The sequence below is a fragment of the Mytilus edulis genome, chromosome 3 (genome assembly GCF_963676685.1).
Source record: "Mytilus edulis chromosome 3, xbMytEdul2.2, whole genome shotgun sequence".
Taxonomy (NCBI): Eukaryota; Metazoa; Mollusca; class Bivalvia; order Mytilida; family Mytilidae; genus Mytilus; species Mytilus edulis.
The window spans coordinates 103,424,503-103,444,873 of NC_092346.1; the positions used below are offsets into that span (position 1 = coordinate 103,424,503).

Sequence of the window (20,371 nt, forward strand, 5' to 3'; positions counted from 1 at the left end):
CACGTCATATTAGAATAATGAATAGTTATTTTTCAATATGTATTTGAATTTTATATTTTTAATGATTTAATCTTTTTCACCCATAAAACGTAAATATAAGGAATAATTTTAAATGGTGACAAATAAGGGGAAGTAACTCTAGTTCAGTTTGTAACCGATGGTGCAATTTATTTACGACCTAAAGCTAAGGTAATTGGTGTTAATTAACAGTGTGTTTGACACCAAAGCTGTCAACACTTAATGGGTCACTTAATTTGACAGTTTACATAGCTAGATGAACTTCCTGTTCATGGAAGAATTACGAATTTGCCGGTATTTCAAAGGAATATTACTTATGAAATCAATCTCAAGGCTAAGAAATACGGGTGAAATCAGGTCATTTTCGGAATTCCCGGGTTATTTCAATGACCCGGCGGGTGTTCCGGGTGATCCCTCAGAATTGTGAAAATCTCGGGTCACACCCGCAGAATACGGGTCAGTTGACAGGTATGCATGCCTAAGGTCAGTCAGAGGGCCCCTCTTATAAAAAGTTCTGGATCCGCCACTGAGGTCACTGACAGATTTTATTCAAGATCCTTATCTTGATTTTACATTAATTCTTGCTCTGAATTTTTCTGAAGTCAATCTTGTTTTGGATTTGATGAATTGAATTATAATTTTCTTGTATTTTTGTGTTGTTGATTCCTGTTTGAATCTTGTTATTATATTAATATCTGGATATTGATTTTGAAGATGTCAACTTTTAATATCTCTATTGTGTTAGGAGTAAATTTGTGCATTGTTATTCTTACATTGGTCAGATTTTGTATGAACTATTAGAAAATAGTGGAACAGTGTGTTTTTCACGAGTAAAGAAATGGAATACAGAAGTGTTTTGTAAGATTTAAGGGGACTTCCTTATACAAAAATAAAGTAAAATATGAATTTTCTCCTGCTTTGGTCTTTTGATGGATTCCTTGATTTCAAACAATTACTTACCAGCAATATTGACAATACTTTTAATGTACATTAGAGGAAATCCTCCATTCATATTAGCATTTCCCTTTATTTTTTGGAAAAACTGATTCAAACAAATTGGAGTAAAACTGTTCTTGAAGAATTCTGAGTCCTCTGTTAACAGCAACAATTCCAAACTTTTGTAAACCTCAAATTGTTGGTCTGAAATATTAAAATCAAAAGAAAGTAATATATTTATACATCAAAAATTATGGCTCGTCTATAAGAGAATCAATCATACTGCTAACAATTGTTTATTTTATTGTGAATATATCAGAATATATCAAGTCTATTTTCATTTTGGGTTTCCAATCTAATCTTACCAATACAATGCATTAACTTTTTAAATGACATTCTGATTTTTTTAATCAGAGCAAGTTTCCTTCAAGTGAGAGTATTTGATCATTAATTCAGCTGTATATTCTCTAAAAATGTATATATTAAAGTACTTTACACTATTTACAGTGTTCCATTGCAGTCATCAATAGAAACAACATAAAATGAAAATAAATGAGTGAATATTTACCAGAAATAACATATGTAGTGTATTCATCAATGTCTTAACACTTAGTCCCCCCCCCCCCCCCCCCCACACACACACAAAATATAGGGCATACACCAAGCATCAATGAGTTATATTTTCCAGAAATAAAATATGGAGGACACAAATCAATGATATAATATTCATCAGAAATAAAATATATCAGATAAGAATCAATGAGTTAATATTTACCAGAAATAAAGATGTATCTGATAAGAATCAATGAGTTAATATTTACCAGAAATAACACTGTCAGTCTCGTCTTGTTTAGTAATTTTCAGTAACTCTTGTAACAATATCCTCATCACTGCAGGAACCTCCATGTTTTGTGGTTTGGACCAATTACACAATGACGAGTAACAGACAATCACCTACAATATAAGTATCATTATAACAACAAAACATTATTGCATAGTACTTTCACTATCAATTAGCTCAATCGTTTCTATAATTTTCTTGTTTAAAATGAAATAGATCAGTTGTTGGTTTTTTTTTCTGTACTGATTTATTTTTTTGATTGTGTCAATTGTAGTGATCTTTTGTTAGTTGATTGAATTGACAGCTGATGTACATTCTTGATCAATTGTGCCTTCAGTTCTATACATTCCTGATCAATTGTGCCTTCAGTTCTATACATTCCTGATCAATTGTGCCTTCAGTTCTATACATTCTTGATCAATTGTGCCTTCAGTTCTATATTATTTAGAGTACATTCTTGATCAATTGTGCCTTCAGTTCTATATTATTTAGAGTACATTCTTGATCAATTGTGCCTTCAGTTCTATATTATTTAGAGTACATTCTTGATCAATTGTGCCTTCAGTTCCATATTATTTAGAAAAGTACATTCCTGATCAATTGTGCCTTCAGTTCTATATTATTTAGAGTACATTCTTGATCAATTGTGCCTTCAGTTCCATATTATGTACATTCCTGATAAATTGTGCCTTCAGTTCCATATTATTTAAAAAAAAGTATCACCTTACTATAAGACAGTTTTGGACTTCATCCAAACAATAAACAATTTCTTACCTTTTCATGTTTTTCTTTATCTGTTAGTAAAATTTTCATAATGCAAAATTCAAATGTTGTCAGCAAAATACTTGGATCTGAAAAGGAAAACAAATTGGACTATGATCACTAATGATCACTATTTAAATTTTTGGTAAACAGGAAGATGACAGGCAACGGATATGAAAATGCATAACATCTTATAAAGTTTAATACAAGTTTTGAGCAAACTTTGGTATAGTTCCTGTGAAAATAAGAGCAAAACTTGATCACTTAAACCTGTTTAAACTCCCCACAATTGTGCCTGCACATGGTCAGGCTACCTGCACTATGTAATGGTCATTGTTGTCTGTCTTTGTGTATGAAAAGTGAGGTCTGTTTTGCTATCAAATTTAATGGGCTATTTTTGATAATATTTATTATGCATTATCTAATTACTAGAAAGACCTTAAGTAACAGGTTTGAGATATTAAACTAAGAACTTTCTATTGTCTTATTTTCATGAAATGCTGATATTTAATTTGTAGATTTCAGGCAATGCCCCAATGATTGATAGAATAAAGTTTGCACCACTTAGATATCCAACTGACCTGTATTAGTTTTGTACAAGACTTCAGGCCAAACTCCTATTATTGACAAACCAAGGGTTATATACCTCGGGTAACCACTGGTTACTATACGGTAAAACAGTACTCTGACAAAGTCAACATTTCCTGAAAAAAAATCAAATAAATATGTTAGACTCAGATCTACGTCCGACCTCTAATCGACGTCCGTTCCTCAAATCGACGTCCGTTTCACAAATCGACGTCCAAATCTGACGTCACATTCTCAAATCGACGTCCAATATTTTGATACTCTAATCTACGTCCAATGTGACGGCACTACTTGCCAAAACTACACCCGATTGATTGTTATCGTCTTAAATCAATGTCCAATATCAATAAATAATAAATTATTGGTCACAGATAAGGCTTTTAGTTTATTCGTTTGAATTGTTTTACACTGTCATTTCGGGGCCTTTTATAGCTGACTATGAGGTATGGGCTTTGCGCATTGTTGAAGGCCGTATGGTGACCTATAGTTGTAGAGAGTTGTCTCATTGGCAGTCATATCACATCTTCTTTTTTTATATCAATTGTTTACACTTATACATGTACATAATTCATTTTTCAATCCGAAATAGGTATCATGCATATTAAAGTTTTTCTTGATATAAAGTTAATCCAATTGATCCACATCAAGGAGCGTGTGTCATTCCTATTCATAATAATTAGGCAATTAGTAATGCAACCCAACGACTAATAAAACCAAACGACATGAAGGAGCTTTATTCAGTCTTCATCAATAGACAAAATAAAGAAGCACAGCCAAGTGTTTTGAGAGTATTATAATTCGGGTTTTTATTTTAACAAATTTCTGAGTTTTACACCTGGAGTGAAACGTAAACACAAGATAATTGGCATTATGTTTTTTTATCGGACCACAGATGAATTATCACGTTGTGATTGGTTAAACGCCGTCATGTGGTGACCCCCTATGATACCGTATGGGGTTAGTAAGTTTCATATGGGGTTCATGACGCGTTAATGTCGACGTCATCTTTTAATGTTGTTGTGTTTCATTGTTTATTTTTCAACAAAACGCCGCAGAAAAAGTCCAGCGTCCGATAAATTCGTTATACGGTTATCACCCCCTATGGATTACACTAACCCTCTATGGATCCGTAGGGGGTCAGTAGCGAACCATATAACTTATAATGTTATGCTTTTACATCACTGTTCTAGGTTAAGTGCTCACACACATGTGTAACCCCTGACAAATTCCGTATGGGCCTGCAGTACATTGGTTTCCCTGGTTTATGTCTGTCATATTTGTTTTTCGGAATTGTTTTTAATAAATAAGACCGTTAATTTTCTTATTTGAATTGTTTACATTATTTATGTTGTGGCCTTTTATAGCCTTTGCGGTATGGGTTTTTATCATTTCGAAAGCCGTATGGTTTATAATTGCTCACATCCATTTTTTAAAACTCTGGTGTATAGTTATCCCTTTGAAAATCATACCAATCTTTGAAAAATTGAAATCACAACCTGTTTACATACTTAGTCTAGTATAATAATTAAAAAAAACACACACACATTTCTTATTTATTCCGTATTTTACTTATAACTGGACTTAGTTTTTCTGCTAGATCTTATTTGTCTCACTCTAAATACTATGATATGTTTAAAGGTCTAAATGTTTCAGCTGCTTTCGGTTCAGTTTAGTTTTGTATTCTGTGTCCAAAACGGACGTTGATTATAGAAGCTCAAAATCGGACGTCGATTAGAAAATGCCAAAATAAATGGACGTCAATTAGACAGGCATAAAATTAGCCGTCGATTTGGAATGTTATTTTATTGTGACGTCACATTTGGACGTGGATTTGAGGAACGGACGTCGATTAGAGACCGGACGTCGATCTGAGTCTTACAAATATAAACAAAATTAACCGCAAAGTGAAAGTACATTCATCAAACCATTCTGTTATCATGGTTATACGAAATGTAATAAACAGATATGACAGAAGCACAAGCTGCATATTGAAATTGTTGCAAATTGTATAAGATAATCTTCAGAAGTCAAAATAAAAACATTTGTCACTGAAGCATGAAGTGAGTGAGTCCGTATTAAATTGTGAGACTGCTATATACCCCTGAACAGGCAACATCTCACCATGCTATAGGATTACAGATTCCTTTGTATCTTTAAAAGGAATTTTGTTTTATGATTAAAATACCAAAAAACAATCAAATTACGCTGTTAGTTTTCTAAGTGGAATTATTTCATATTTTTCATGTCAGGGCCTTAATAGCAGACAATACAGTATGGGTTTTTCTCATTGTTGAAGACTGTATGGTTGCCTATGATTGCTAACATGCACGTCATTTGAACTTCGTGGATAGTTGTCTCATTTGTAATCATACCACATTTCCTTATTTGTAAATATATACCAATGATAATCTTTTTTATAGATTTTTTAAATCACTTACCTTCTTTCTGGCATATTCCTGTGAACATTCGACTGAAATGGAGAAATAAAAGTTGTTACAAAACTGTCTTTTTTTCAGGGAAATATTCAAAACACATTGCTGGAAAGAATAATTTAAATTGCAAGCTAATTTATCAAGTTAGTTAAAATAATAAAGCATGCAAACCAAGAGTTTAATTGCCTTGCTTGCCAACTTTGTTTGGCTGTTCGCTCAGGCATTGTAATTAAGATTGACACCTAAATTCAATGGAGAGGTGGGGTAACAGTTTGTATACTATATAAAATAGAGTTGATTGGACAATGGATATTATATTGGAATTAATTTTGATATTCATTGACCAATCAAACCTTTGTGTATAGTAAACAAACTGTTATACACAAACTACCCATTGAATTTAGGTGTCAATCTTAATTACAATGACTGAGCAAACAACCAAACAAAGTTTGCAAGCAAGGCATATAACTGTTGGTTTGCATGCTTTATTATTTTAACTGTAAATTCTTACTATCTTTATAATTTACCTACAAAGCATTTTATTTTATTTGTTGCTGTAATTCCTACAGCCACCCATCAGGAGACTCTGAAAGATTTGTACAAGTGATACTTTAATTCACGGAGAGAAAACAAAATTATGATAGACAAATGTGTGTATCACTAAATACCCCCTTTAGCTGGGGTTCTATTTGTAACTATCTGATTAGTTAAGCCTTTTTAAACTGATTTTGAAACTTAATTTTTATGTTGTACTGTTACACCGCTGTCCCAGGTTAGGGGAGTATTTGGATCCTGCTTACATGTCTAACCCCGCCACCTTCAGTATGTTTGTGCCTGTCCCAAGTCAGGAGCCTGTAATTCAGCGGTTGTCTTTCGTTGCTGTGTTACATATTTGTTCTTCGGTCGTTTATTGTACATCAATTAAGAAATAATTGATGCTAGCTATACTTTATTGTAGTTTTAACATGGGTAGGCATTATATTCGTGATTATTTTAGCCCCAGTGATAGTGAGGGCTAAAATAATGCCTACCCATGTTTGGATTTAACCAATTTTCAATAAGGCTCTCTACATACAATATTAACAATATGAATAAACATAATTAATCTACTATTACACACATGTAAACAATAGACGTATATAAAGTAATATAACAACAACAACAAAAACACCTATGGTATACATTGTGGCTTAACTTATAAATTTAACACTTCTAAAAATATAATGACTTGTAAGAGTCTATTGTATCTATTCAAGAAATTGGTATTTCTTTATTTTATTCTTCAACTCAACCATATTTGGTTTTGTTTCATTTAATTTACATTTATATACATATTCTTTGTAATTATGATTAGCCGATTCAATAATAAACTTTCATGTTTGCAAGAAACACATTATAGCTTACTGTTCGGTGTGAACCAAGGCTCCGTGTTAAAGGCTGTACTTTGATCTTTAATGGTTTACTTTTATAAATTGTTACTTGGATGGAAAGTTGTCTCATTGACAATCATACCACACCTTCTTTTATATAAAAGGAAAAAACTTAATGACAGAAATGGAAGATTTGCTATAAATTTCATTCAGCTATCTAAACAATTCCTCGTGGGGATTTTTTATTTTTACTGAATTATTGAACTTAAGAGAATTCTTTTAGAAAAAAATAATGATAAAACCTCTCTAAAAAATAACAATGCTAAATATTACCAGAGTGCTGTTCTCCCTAGTATGGTTACCACATCTCTCAGCATGATACAATTCCACAAAGCATCCAACAATCTCGTCTTAAACTCAACCTAAAATTCATGAAAAATGCAAAATAATGCAAACATTTCTAAAACAATATGAAATACATCTGTAATCTTTCAAAGAAAAATGCTTATGACAAATAGTACTTGGAGTCCAATAAATATCTATCTACAGTTTTCATAGTCTTTTAAAATTGTTACTCATTAAAAAAGCTGTAGTCAAATAATATCTTTCTCATTTTATTCTTGAAATTAGTTGTCTTCCTATAGAAAAATAAACTCAGCCTCAAATATTGACTACCTGCCAATAAATAAATATATAAACCTATAATGGTTTACTTTTACAAATTGTGACTTGGATGGAGAGTTGTCTCATTAGTACTCACACCACATCTTCTCATATCTACTGTAAATTCAGAAATTATTGTGAGGTTTTTATTATTGGGGAAAATGCAACAGAGTTGTAAACGCAATAATCTAAACTCGCATTTTGAAATATTTTATATGAATTAAACACAACTTTTCTCAAAATTGTAAAAATCAAAATCGCATTTAAGTCTTAAATGACAAAATCGCAATAATAAATGTGCACAATAATTTCTGAATTTACAGTACTTGAATACATTAAACATACCCAAATGTTGTTGTGTATTATGTAAACAAATAGATCTACAAGTCTTGACTCCTGTGTGGTGAGGAATGGTCCTGGTTTGGTTTCCTCTTTATTTTTACAGGATCTATACATACTGTTTAACATCTCCTCCTCACTACTTCTCAAATACTGCAAAAATTAAAGTATAGACTAATTGTTATATCACATCACACTAATGTTCTTTCCTGCAAGTTTGGCTATAAATTTCAAGATTATAGGGTATACTTTGATAGAGTTTGAACTTATTATATATCCATCAACATTGTAAGGCAACCACTTATAACTTTCATCTTGGGAATCAATATTCTAACCTCTGGGTGATATTTCTTTCAAAACTTGATAATCCAATAAAATGCACAGAATAAAATGTTAAAGATAATATATACCTGTGTTGTCCATAATATAACAGCAGGCAGTACAGCAGCAGGATCTTTGTCTGTCAGTAACTTGACCTTGATATCCTCTGGGGTCATGTGGTACAAACATATATACTGCTGTAGGTATATTTCAACATCTGAAAATGTTATGAAAATCTGGAGATTTTGATACAACATATAATATTTGTAGATTAGAATTATACCACATCTATAAACTGGTTTCAGATTGCTGTACTTTTCAAGTATTTTCTTTATTAAATAAAGTTGATAATATTTCACCATTGCAAGAGTATAAAAGAGATTGCAACAACTTGATAGCAAAAGAATAATGCTATACTATTAAATTCTGAATGTTTAACTTAACTATATCAAACAATATTCATTTTATTTAAACTGACATATCATGTTAAGGAGGGGTATTGGCAAACAATATCAGTCAAGTGAAGAGAAGGTAAATTTTAAAACAGTCTCCCTTTTCAATATTGGTGTTTGTTATCAGTTTATAACATTGTATTCAAAGAAAAGCATCTGAACTTTGAATACATAAAATCACTTAATAAAAATATACATACATTTGTCATAGATAATATTTCATATTGCTAATTAAAAACAAAATTTCTTTAGATTTTTAAAAATGGTTAACTGTAGCTTGAAAAAAACAAGTATGGTGACCAACAGTAAGAAATTACAAGATCATATGACCCTTACAGAGATTATAAATAGAATGTTTCATACTTTATAGTATAGGCAACATGTTTTACCCACAACATTCTGTATGTAAGTGCCTGTCCCAAATCAGGAGTCTGTAATTCAGCGGTTGTTGTTTGTTGCTGTGTTACAGATTTAATTTTTTTTCATTTTTTGTAGATAAATTATGCCATTAATTTTCTTGTTAGAATACTTTTACTTTTGTAATTTCAGGTCTTTAAAAGCAGACTATGCAGTATGGACATATCCCATTGTTGAAGGCTGCATTATGATATCCATTTGACTTTTCAATTTTAATTGTTACTGACGTTTTAGTCCAGATCATCTTACCTTTCCAATACCCTGTTTCCTGCTTTAAGACAACCTTCTCCTCTTGGGTTTCAGATTTCTTTTCTTTTGTACACTGTAGAATCGAACATAAATAAATTGATATAAAACAATGTATCTTCCCTAGAGGATCAAACATGTTTATAGTTTATCATTCTACAGCACGAGGGATTTCCTTTTAAAAATGGTCTGACAGTGATATTTGGCTTATAATTCAAAATGCAATACAAAATACCAGGTTGTTTATCCTTGCCACATTGTCATGTAAACGTCACTATCCAATAGTCGCGAACCTTGTCAGTACTTGTCTTATAACATATCTTGACATTTTCCACGAGTTGCAGAATTGGTTGTTAATGGCAGATTTTTTTTATTGTTTCTTCTAAATTTTTATAATGTCAGAACTAGCTTGACATACGGTATAGACACCTGAAGAATGAATGTTGCTCTCAATGTCTTTCTGATTATTTTATTATGTTGAGCTGCAATTTAATTAATACATTTACTCAACATCTTATTATATTCATATCAAACATGAGGTATAATTATAATAAATATAATTTTAATAAAGCAGAGACCACAGAGATATCTTATATGTATGCTTATGATAAAAGGTATGTCTGAAAACAGATGAACAGCTGCCAATGGTATAAATTCGAAAAGAAAAGAATAAATCTTGAAAAGTGTAATTAAAGTTACTGGACTGCATTCTCTATACCATTAGACATGCTAGAGTTAAAACACATTAAAAATCCTGTCAACATAAAATATATGAATTCTGTCTATAAAAGCCAACCTTTTTCTTGTCTTTGATTTCACTTGCTATAGGTTCGTAACTTTTTCGCTTTAGGGCTGCTCCTTGTTTTGGAACTCTGAAAAAAAAAATATTATAAGGTTAATTCACCATGTTCACACTTTTTAAATGTGTATGATTTGTATAATTAAACCATCTGTCATTCTAAAAATTCCAACAATTGTGTCAAGTTTCAAGTGAATTGAACAAAGCATGCTCATGTTATGGTTCAACATGTGAAAAATTTGAAGTCCTTAACTTTGAAACTGTGAAAATTTCAAAACCAAAACAGTGCTTTATTTTATCTTTCTTAACAAAAGTGTAATGTTTTGAAGAAATAAAATTAAGCATATTAAACAAAGTAAGTGTTCATTATGGGATTTTTTTTCATGAACAAAATCCCATGTCTCTGGAATGACCAAAAGGGTACATGAAAATTGTATGGCAATACATAGTCAACCGACTACTGGTTTAATTTCAATTGTACTGGAACAAAATGCTAATTTGATCTATAACTTGTGGTGATAAAACTATAACGTTACGCACGCTGTTCCTACAACACCGAGGATTTAGAACAGAATCTTCGAAATTTCCTCCGCAAAACAAAATAAAAATGTTAGCAAATACGAACCAATATTAAAACAAATTCAATATATGTTTTAAATTATGTTTATATAGCTCTTGATCATATACTAAGTAATATCTAGTATATTTGAGGATTAATAGAACAAAGTTATGTGAAAAAACGGATGTCCAACGTTACATTAATGAAAAACTGTTTTAACTCTTATGTATAGTGATCCTATTTCTTATTCTCTGATCTTCCTGAAACTTGACAGGAACAACGAAGTGTGTTGGTTCTTTGTGGTGTTCAAGCCGTTATTTTGTCAAATTTCATTTGACTCGGTGGCTGCATATTAAGCTGGAATAAGAAAAATGTCCAACGACGTTTTGCGTTAACTCAACGACTGAAAGTGAATTTTATAAGTAGATATAGCGTAAAATTAATAAAAAGAGTTAGACAATAATAACATCTACCAAAAGAACAAATATTTGCCTCATTGTTCGTGAGTTCAAATATTGCAGATTCTATAAAATCTACACAGTCGTTTTTCAAGCGGTAGCCATTTTGTCCAAGTTGATATTTAATTTTTCAAAGCAGTTAACACATATTTTTTAACTGATATTTCAATAAGTAATTTATAATTGATCAAAGCAAAAGTTAGATACACGAAGAGTACAAAATGCCAAGATTCTTTTCTTATTAACTTCATATTTGGGTCTTAAAGGAATAAAATGCTTCCACACATTACAAAACGGTAGCCAATTTGTCCAAACGTCTTAAAACGTCGAAAAATCCGAAAAAACGCTAATTTCCGACGTTACATGTGCTTAAGTTTCAATTAAATGTTCATGATAATAAAAACAAATCGTGTGGTGAAATTTGGAAAAAGATGTTAATGGCTGCCGAAAATAAAAGAATAGTGTATGTCGTTATAGACTCTGGCCGGCGACATAGATTCGACACAGGTTAAATTTTGTAATTATTAATCGTTTATAGCTTTTAACGATTTATTTAAAAGAATGGTGAAATGGATAAAAAATCTCATTACATGAACTTCGTTCAACTTTTGAAAGACAAATTGGAGAAACCAAGACACTCCTCTAAATGTAAAATGCAAATTTTAATTTATGTTTCTGAAGTACTCTGAAATAGATCATTTAAAGTCGCCACTTCAGTAAGGTGCATTCACCAATATTAGAAGACTTAATACAAGTCCACGGAATGTTTTACTTCGCGATTTGTCCTGCTAATCATGTTATAACTGTCGTAATGAAAGTCATTCCTGTACTAGCGAAGCCGGAACTTTTTATCAATATAAACTTGTGCATGAAATGGAGATGGTTTAAAGACTAATCCCAAACAGCGACACAACCGTTTCATTGAATTAATAAAACCCGGGATTAAATCAGCCGTTTTTAAGTTAAACAATTTAAGCAAGCAACTTATTAGATGACTTGGGAAATTATTCTCAAGCCAAGGTTCAAGTAATTGATGGGATGTATTTCAACAAATTATGTGCCAGGGAAAATACAATTCTATTCCAATTAACTAAGGGTAAAAATGTTTCGATTTACTGCAGAGTGTCAGATATATTTGTATTGGAGTGGAATTAAGATATAGAAACTTTACAATGACTGATGATATGCACCATGAAAGTTAAACATCCTATGATAAAAGTTTTGTACATCTAACAAATTTTTTTTTTTTATGGAAAACTGTATACATGTACTTCAGTCCCATTTTCCCATCCTACATTACTTGCGACAGTACTGCATTTTAGGTAGAATAACTTAAAGGGTGCACATTATTAAATCAATTTCCACAACTTGAGGTAATTTATGATAAAAGGACATCACAAAAAGAACAGAACCAGAATCAACCAACAACATGTAAAAAACGAAACAAAACTTTATCGAAAATTAATCGAAGTCAAACCCTCTTTGACGCCGCTTTTTTTAGTGTAACGTCGTGTTGTAGGAACATCTTGCACAACGTTTATATAACAAATATCGAATCAATATCTTCAAGCATGACAAAAAAAAGTATGGAAAACCGATTATTTGAGTGAATATTCAAATTCCATGGACCATAACTCTGTACAAAATTATCAGACAGGAACAAAATTTGAACTTGATCTGTAACATGTCATGTTCAAACAAAATACCAAATATCAAATCAATATTTTCAAGCAAGAAGAAAACAGTGTGGAAAACTGATTTGTAGGACTGACGGATGGACACACACATATAAACGGAGTGCAAACCTAAAGTCCCCCTTCAACTTTGTCAGTCGTGGACTAATAATCCAATCATTATAAATTCAGGTAAAAACCGCCCATGGACAACTGTGACCACAACAAAAAGGATCACAGACTGAAAATCATGACGCCAAAAATTTTAGTAATGAAAATACTGAACTACCTGCCCCATTTTTATTTTTAATGTTACTTAAACAGACATGTTTTTTGTTTAATGTTTTCTATAGGAAATGTACTATTTCTAACAACGAATAACTACCTGCTAATTCTTTGCTTTCTGTTTAATGTTAATGGATCTCTCTCAGCAGGCACTGGTTTCTTGGCACTGCTGGTCTGGTCAGTACTAGTAGAGGCTGAATTACAGGCACTGATAGGTTTAACATGTATAGCATGTATTGGCACACTTGATGAGAAGCTACATGGCCTACTCTTGGTTCTTTTCTTTGGAACATTGATGGGTGTACTCCTGTTTGAATGAGTTTCAGAGACATCATCCTCTATCCATGGGGAACCAGGTAGTGGTGAAACTGGTTCACTTTGTCGAGCTGGTGATGGAGGTAGTGGTGAAATCATCATTGGAATGGTAAAATCAAATGGTGAAACAGTTAATGGTGAAAGTGGTAACGGGGAATGTAAAGACTTTGGTTGACTCTCAATCTTAAAACAAACATCGTGTATATCTGGTGATATAACTGTCGACGAAGGAACAGTTTTAGTATTTAATCCATGTAGAACTAACTGATGGAGAGTCTTTGTTGGAATGTTTACTTGACTAGATTCACTTGCAGAATTACAAATCTGTCCAATGGCATTTATTTTGTTTTTCTCAATAACTTTCTTCTTATCCTTATTTTTTTTCTTAACTTTTGCTGTAGGTAAGTCTTCTTTCAAATCTATAATTTTACTTTTCTCACTTGAGTTTGTTTGATAATTATCTCTCTCCGTGTTTTTATCACCATTTTTATTATCTCCCTTAGAAGACATTTTCAGTTCAATATCAGCAGAAATCTTTTCTGTACCTGCAATACTATCCTGACTAGATCTTCTTGATTCAATAAATTTCAAATATTTTTCTTTTAATATGTGATTTTCACTCTTTTCATTCTTTTGACAAATAACAGAGGAAACTATTTCCTTATCAACATTTGGTTCACTGACATTAACCACCTCCAAACCAGCATGTGCTGTCCTCAATTCAGTATTTAAATTACAATCTGAATTATCCACATGATTGTCAATGATATCAACTTTAAATCCTAAGCTATCCTGATGAGATATTTTTCTATTTGAATGTTTAGCTGCACTTTCTTTCTGCACTATTTTATTTACAGTCATTTCATCCTTTGTTTTGAGGTTTTGATCTTTTTCTATATCAATTTTTTCTTTCACAACTGCATCCAAGTTCTCATTAGAATAAAGATCACCAGTTTTCGATATTTCATTTTGTATAACTTGACTACTTGAAGATTTTGAATACAAATTCTCACTTTCTAAAGAAGATTGTGATTTCAATGCAAAACCACCACTTTCCTGTCTGATCATACTCCTAGTCAATTTTTCAGAAGTTTGTATTCTATTTTCATCCTTAGCACACTTTTTGTGTAAAGAATCTTTTTGAGTATTTTCTGTATGAGATTGCTGTTGACTGTCATCTGATTTGCATAGAGGTTTTTCTTGCTGATGTATAATATTTTCATCCTTTTTCTTTACCAAAGGGAGATCATCCAAATTTGGAGTTTCACAAAACTCTCTCGTTGAATTATCTTCCAAATTACAATTGTCATAAACTAAGTCGTCTAAATCAAATCCATTATCACCAGAATCTTTCTTCTCTTTTAAACTATTATTGTCAATAAAACCTGTATCAGTCCTCTGGTTTGTATCACTTTTATTTATTTTGTCTGATAATCTATTTGCATTCTTTGTTTTCAATCCATCACCAGCTGGTTTCTCAGCAAATTCAATTTTACGAGATGTATTCAAAGAGGGCTTGTTTTTACTTATTTTGTCAACACATTTGTCCTCTGAAGGTTTGACTGGTATGAATTCATTAGGATAAACTTCTAAGCAAGCTGCTTTTTGAACAGGTTCAGTTATTTTTACTGCTTTAGATTTTATAGGCATATCTTTTATTGTTTTAGGGTTGAATTTCTTAAATGCAGAATGTTCACTCAGTTCAACTTTGCTATCAGATTTTTCACTTCTTGTCTTCTCACTTTCTAACACTTTTTCTAAATTGTCACCTTTTTCATTAGGTTTCTCCAAACTATCCAATGATAACACTTTAAAGTTGTCATGTGATTGTTTTGCAGTGAAGTTTACATCCATTTCATTAGATATCACATTTTCAGAATCTGAATCTGACAAACTTTCACCTTCACCTTCAGTCATCTTTATAAAAGAGTTTGATTTGAGTAACTCTATTTTTCTATCATTTTTACTAGTATTTGAAACTTTATTTTTTGGTTTTTGTTTGATTTCCACCAATGGTGATAGTGTTTGAACTTTCCTCAGTAACGACTGTGACCTTGATGTTTGCCAAACAGGTGATGACCTAAGAAGTTCAGATTCCAATATATTTGCCATATCATCAATGTTTTCTTCATCACTTTCCATATTACATATCAAAGGCTTGTTCTAAAAAAAAGTTTAGAAGAATTAATTAGGAAAAGAAGATTTTTTTTGTAGTTTCATTGTAATGTTAAACTAATAGACTGAGTAAAAAACTAAGAAGGTGTGGTATGACTGCAAAGGGGGTCCATTAAATTTTAACATTCTGTGTGTGCTTGCCTCAGGTCAGGAGCCTGTAAGTCAGTGGTTGTAGTTTGCTGCTGTGTATTATTTCTATTTTTTGTTCATTATTTTGTACATAAATCAGGTCTTTGCTTTTCTGATTAAAATTGTTTAAAAATTGTCATTTCAGGGTTTTTTATAGCTTGCTATGCAGAATTGGTTTCCTGTTGATGTGACCTATAGTTGCTAACTTATTAGTCAAATGGTCTTTGGTGGAGAGTTATCTTATTGGCGATCATACCACTTCATTTTACTTTCTATGCAAAAGTTTCAAAGCCAATGAACTATGATGAGGGGTTGGGTTCAATTTTAAATGACCTAATCACAAACTAATACATTGTTGACACTGCCCGAAACAGCAGAACCAAGTCCCAATTTTTTTGATTATGTTAAGGTGTGACAAAAATCTAAATGATAGATCTGATATGTTACTTATAATTCTACAAGTCAATCGGAAAAAAATAAATTTGGCCACTTACTACAGGTGGTGGTGACATAAGACCTATATTTATATGTTTACAATCCTACAAACAGGGGTGTGGAAATGCTATGCCTGACTCGTACATTTGAACAACTGGACAAGTATTTATTTTTGTCTAGGCTGCCCGTGGACGAGTAAAAAGTTATAGAGACAAAGTTCAAATCCAACAAAAATATAGAATACATTTAAAATGTGTAAAGATGTTTAATTTATGTAAAAGAAACCAATGGTCAGCGAGTAAAAACAACAATGTTCATGACGATGAATATTACATAACGGAAATAGATCGATTAACCAAATAAATAAAAATAAGTATATGAACCTGAGTCGCGTAACATTGCATTAGTTTTGTTCATTGACCCGCAATCGTCGAAAAGGTTTTATCCATCATGTACCGGTAAAGTTATTTTATATAATTTGTATCCAGATTCAGATTGATAAATACTTTAAAAAACACCGTACAAGCAAAACAAAAAGAGTAATGAGTCGAGTGAAAAAAAAACGAAAACGCAAATGGAGGATAAAGAGTATTAACAAAAATTCAGAAGCGAGAATTTCAGACATCGTGACTATCAGATTGCACCTGGCTATCTAGGATGGAAATTTCGGAAAATAAAATTATTTTCAGTTTGTCTTTATATTTATAGATCAAAGGTCAATATTATTTGTTGTCAGAGTGGTAAATAGAAGGGATGCTGTAATTGCCCATTAAGACAATTATAAAAAAAAAATCCCAAGTGTGTCAGTTGACAAAAAGGTGACACCCACTTATAGGATAAGATTTATACACAGTAACTTACCATCTGACAAAGCATTGGTGATGGAGGTAGCGGTAACAACACCTACTCATAGGATAAGATTTATACACAGTAACTTACCATCCAACAAAGCATTGGTGATGGAGGTAGGGGTTACAAGGCCTACTTGTAGGATAAGATTTATACACAGTAACTTACCATCCAACAAAGCATTGGTGATGGAGGTAGCGGTGACAACTCCTACTTATAGGATAAGATTCATACACAGTAACTTACCATCCGACAAAGCATTGGTGATGGAGGTAGTGGTGACAACACCTACTTATAGGATAAGATTTATACACAGTAACTTACCATCCAACAAAGCATTGGTGATGGAGGTAGCTGTGAAAACGCCTACTGATAGGATAAGATTTATACACAGTAACTTACCATCCAACAAAGCATTGGTGATGGAGGTAGCTGTGACAACACCTACTGATAGGATAAGATTTATACACAGTAACTTACCATCCGACAAGGCATTGGTGATGGAGGTAGGGGTGACAACGCCTGAACCAAAGGACTGAAAATCCACGGAAATTTATTACTCTCATTAGAATCTTCTTCCTCTTCTTCTTTGTTTTCCTCATCTACATTTTCTGAAAGATGACATTTCTTATCAAAAAACATATCACAACAAGATTATTCTACTTCCTATGTATTCAGTTCAATTTGTCCAATTTAATCTGTGGCTCCTCATTTAAGGCCAACAAGAGCAGTGTTATAGCTAGAATAGAAAGGGGCAGATGAGGGTGTTACGGCACTTTTTGAGGTTTTAAAGGGCACTTTTCAATTTTTTCATTGTCTGTTTCTGTCTGTATCATCATGCCTTTTATCACATGGTAACATTGTATATTAATGTAAAGAAAGATTACACAAGTTGTTTTTGATTATATATCGTATTTTAAAACCTGCAAAACATGGCTTTACATTTTTTGACATTGTGTCAGAAATTTGCTCACCGAGAAAGTAAACCAGCCAAACATTCCTGTCCTTATAATAGGCTTATATGGACTATGGTGTATATATACTACAGAAAAGAGAGACTGTTTTAACTTATATGGACTATGGTGTATACATACTGCAGAAAAGAGAGAATGTTTTAAAATCATTAATAAAGAAATGAGAAAAATGGATAAAAATATGAAGACAGAATAATGGGTACTTAAATATACACAGTGCAGAACATTTAAATACCCCCCCCACCCCAAAAAAAAAATCACCTCTGAAATTCACAGCAAGACCTTCAAAGAGAAATAAAAACTCACATCTCACTGCAAAATTCCAACTGGCCCCTCAGTTATAGTGGAATTCTATACTTTTTGCCAATCAAGCTAAATCTGTGTATTTATGAACATATGTGCAGGGTAATATCAATAGATTTTTAATCATACTAGGCAAACAAATTTAAAGTCAATTTATACAATGACTGTACCTTCTTCATCTTGTGACACTGAGAAATCTCCATAATCTGTAAGAAGTTTCTTTTCTCCCTTTGGTAACAATCCTGTTGATATAACAAAAAAGCTTGTACATTACATTGTTTTCCATTGTCATTTCGGGGTCTTTAATAGCTGACTATGCGGTTTGGGATTTGCTCATTGTTGAAGGCCATACAGTGACCTATAGTTGTTAATTTCTGTGTCATTTTGGTCTCTTGTGGACAGTTGTCTCATTGGCAATCATACCACATCTTCTTTTTTATATGTACAGCTCATCTTAACCAAGAATTGATCTTAACCAAGTATTGACCTCACAGGTTTCAGTTTTGCCTATACTAAACATATTTGAGTTGTCTAGTAGATGAGTTTTATGAAGGTCCTTAATATTCTTTTTAAGCTTATTGTAGTAAGCTGTAAAGGAGTAGGTTCAGTAAGACCCCTTTTTGGTCTCAAAATATAGCAGTTTTAGAAAATTGTGAAAATGTAATCGTTTAGATATTTATTGCAAAGTAGAATGCTTCTGCTACATAAAGATGGGCTGTTTTTGCCAAACAATGCACATATATCGGGTACTAGCATCATTAAGTCATGCTAAATTACTGAAATCTTCACAATTGTAGCATTTTAGTTAAATTTTAGACGGTTTCCGTCTGAAATGAAAGTGGCCGCGTTCGTGTTCATTCATAATATTGAAATGTAAGTTGCATTTGATGATAATACATAATATATATAAAGGTTGAGGATGAACACGGATGCGGCCACTTTCATTTTTGACAAAAATCATCTGAAAAGTGACGATTTTTGGCATATTTGATAGATTTTTCATATTTAAGCTTGAATCGGGGCGTTTTAAATGACTTAGTAAGTTAAAATCTTCCCCATTAACTAATTGAATCAATTGAAATAGACACTTAAGTGTTTAGAAATGTCTAAAATCTTTCGTTAGATGAACTTGAAAATTGAGGCCGAAATCGGCCCTTACCGGACCTACTCCTTTTCAGAGAATAGGATGTAAACTGGTATATTTTCACAGAGTTTATACTTTCCCATTTCAAGGAGCACATCTGCTAGCCAAATTTTATTTGGAAGTTTTGTCCAGATTTAAATCTCCCCATTTCAAGTCACATTTGTTACCAATGTTTTACTTTTGTTTTTTGGTCACTCATGCTGGTTTTTCCTTACAGATCAAATTCACCAAAAGTGGGAAATTATAAGGATTTCAACTTTATCACAAAATTAGTGAGAAAAAAATACAAAATTTCTCCCTTTTTCACCCATTCCTACTTTTACTCCAATAGGGTTAACTTGCATTACTGTAAAAAAGTATGTTACACGATCAGCACTTATTTAGGTAACTCTGTATAATCATATTCCTGTGTACAAATAAAAAAAAACATAATTTAAAGGATACATTGGTACTTAAAATCTTACCATTTTGTCTCAGTATCCCCCAGTATCTTTCCACTCTATCCTATAATATAAAAACAATCTGTCAAAGACTTATAATTCAATTACATTACATTATGGTGACTAATATTTTTTATCTAGAGATGATAAATTACACTCACACAAAAATAAAGAATAATTCAACAAAATAGCAAAAAATCTGCTTTCACAAAAAAAAATAAATAAATAAATATTTTTTTAAATAAATTAACTCATGATAAAAGTAATTTTTCAGTACTCACAGCAAGCCTTTTCATTTTCTCTTCCAATTTTCTTTGTTTTCTCAACTGATTTGAACCATCTGACCGTAAATTCTTGTTTTCATCTGAAGAAAAATTATTTTGTTAAATAAAAATATGCAATCCTAAAAAAAATTACAGTTTATATGCATAATTATCCTCTATTAAAA

At 31.9% G+C, this 20,371-nt stretch overlaps 1 protein-coding gene across 1 annotated transcript in view; it reads right to left on the reverse strand.

The window, feature by feature from the left end:
* The window catches only part of LOC139518059 (putative autophagy-related protein 11), a 45,490-nt gene that overhangs the window by 2,480 nt on the left and 22,639 nt on the right, over positions 1–20,371 (reverse strand). The window contains exons 9-23 of the mRNA XM_071309717.1: positions 20,205–20,287; positions 19,948–19,987; positions 18,510–18,581; positions 17,543–17,673; positions 13,260–15,637; positions 10,182–10,257; positions 9,389–9,461; positions 8,360–8,487; positions 7,956–8,102; positions 7,281–7,369; positions 5,584–5,615; positions 3,139–3,261; positions 2,570–2,646; positions 1,776–1,908; positions 979–1,158 (exon numbers count right to left, since the gene is read on the reverse strand). Of these exons, the coding sequence (XP_071165818.1) occupies positions 979–1,158; positions 1,776–1,908; positions 2,570–2,646; positions 3,139–3,261; positions 5,584–5,615; positions 7,281–7,369; positions 7,956–8,102; positions 8,360–8,487; positions 9,389–9,461; positions 10,182–10,257; positions 13,260–15,637; positions 17,543–17,673; positions 18,510–18,581; positions 19,948–19,987; positions 20,205–20,287 (3,762 nt within the window). The remainder of the gene's footprint in view (positions 1–978; positions 1,159–1,775; positions 1,909–2,569; positions 2,647–3,138; positions 3,262–5,583; positions 5,616–7,280; positions 7,370–7,955; positions 8,103–8,359; positions 8,488–9,388; positions 9,462–10,181; positions 10,258–13,259; positions 15,638–17,542; positions 17,674–18,509; positions 18,582–19,947; positions 19,988–20,204; positions 20,288–20,371) is intronic.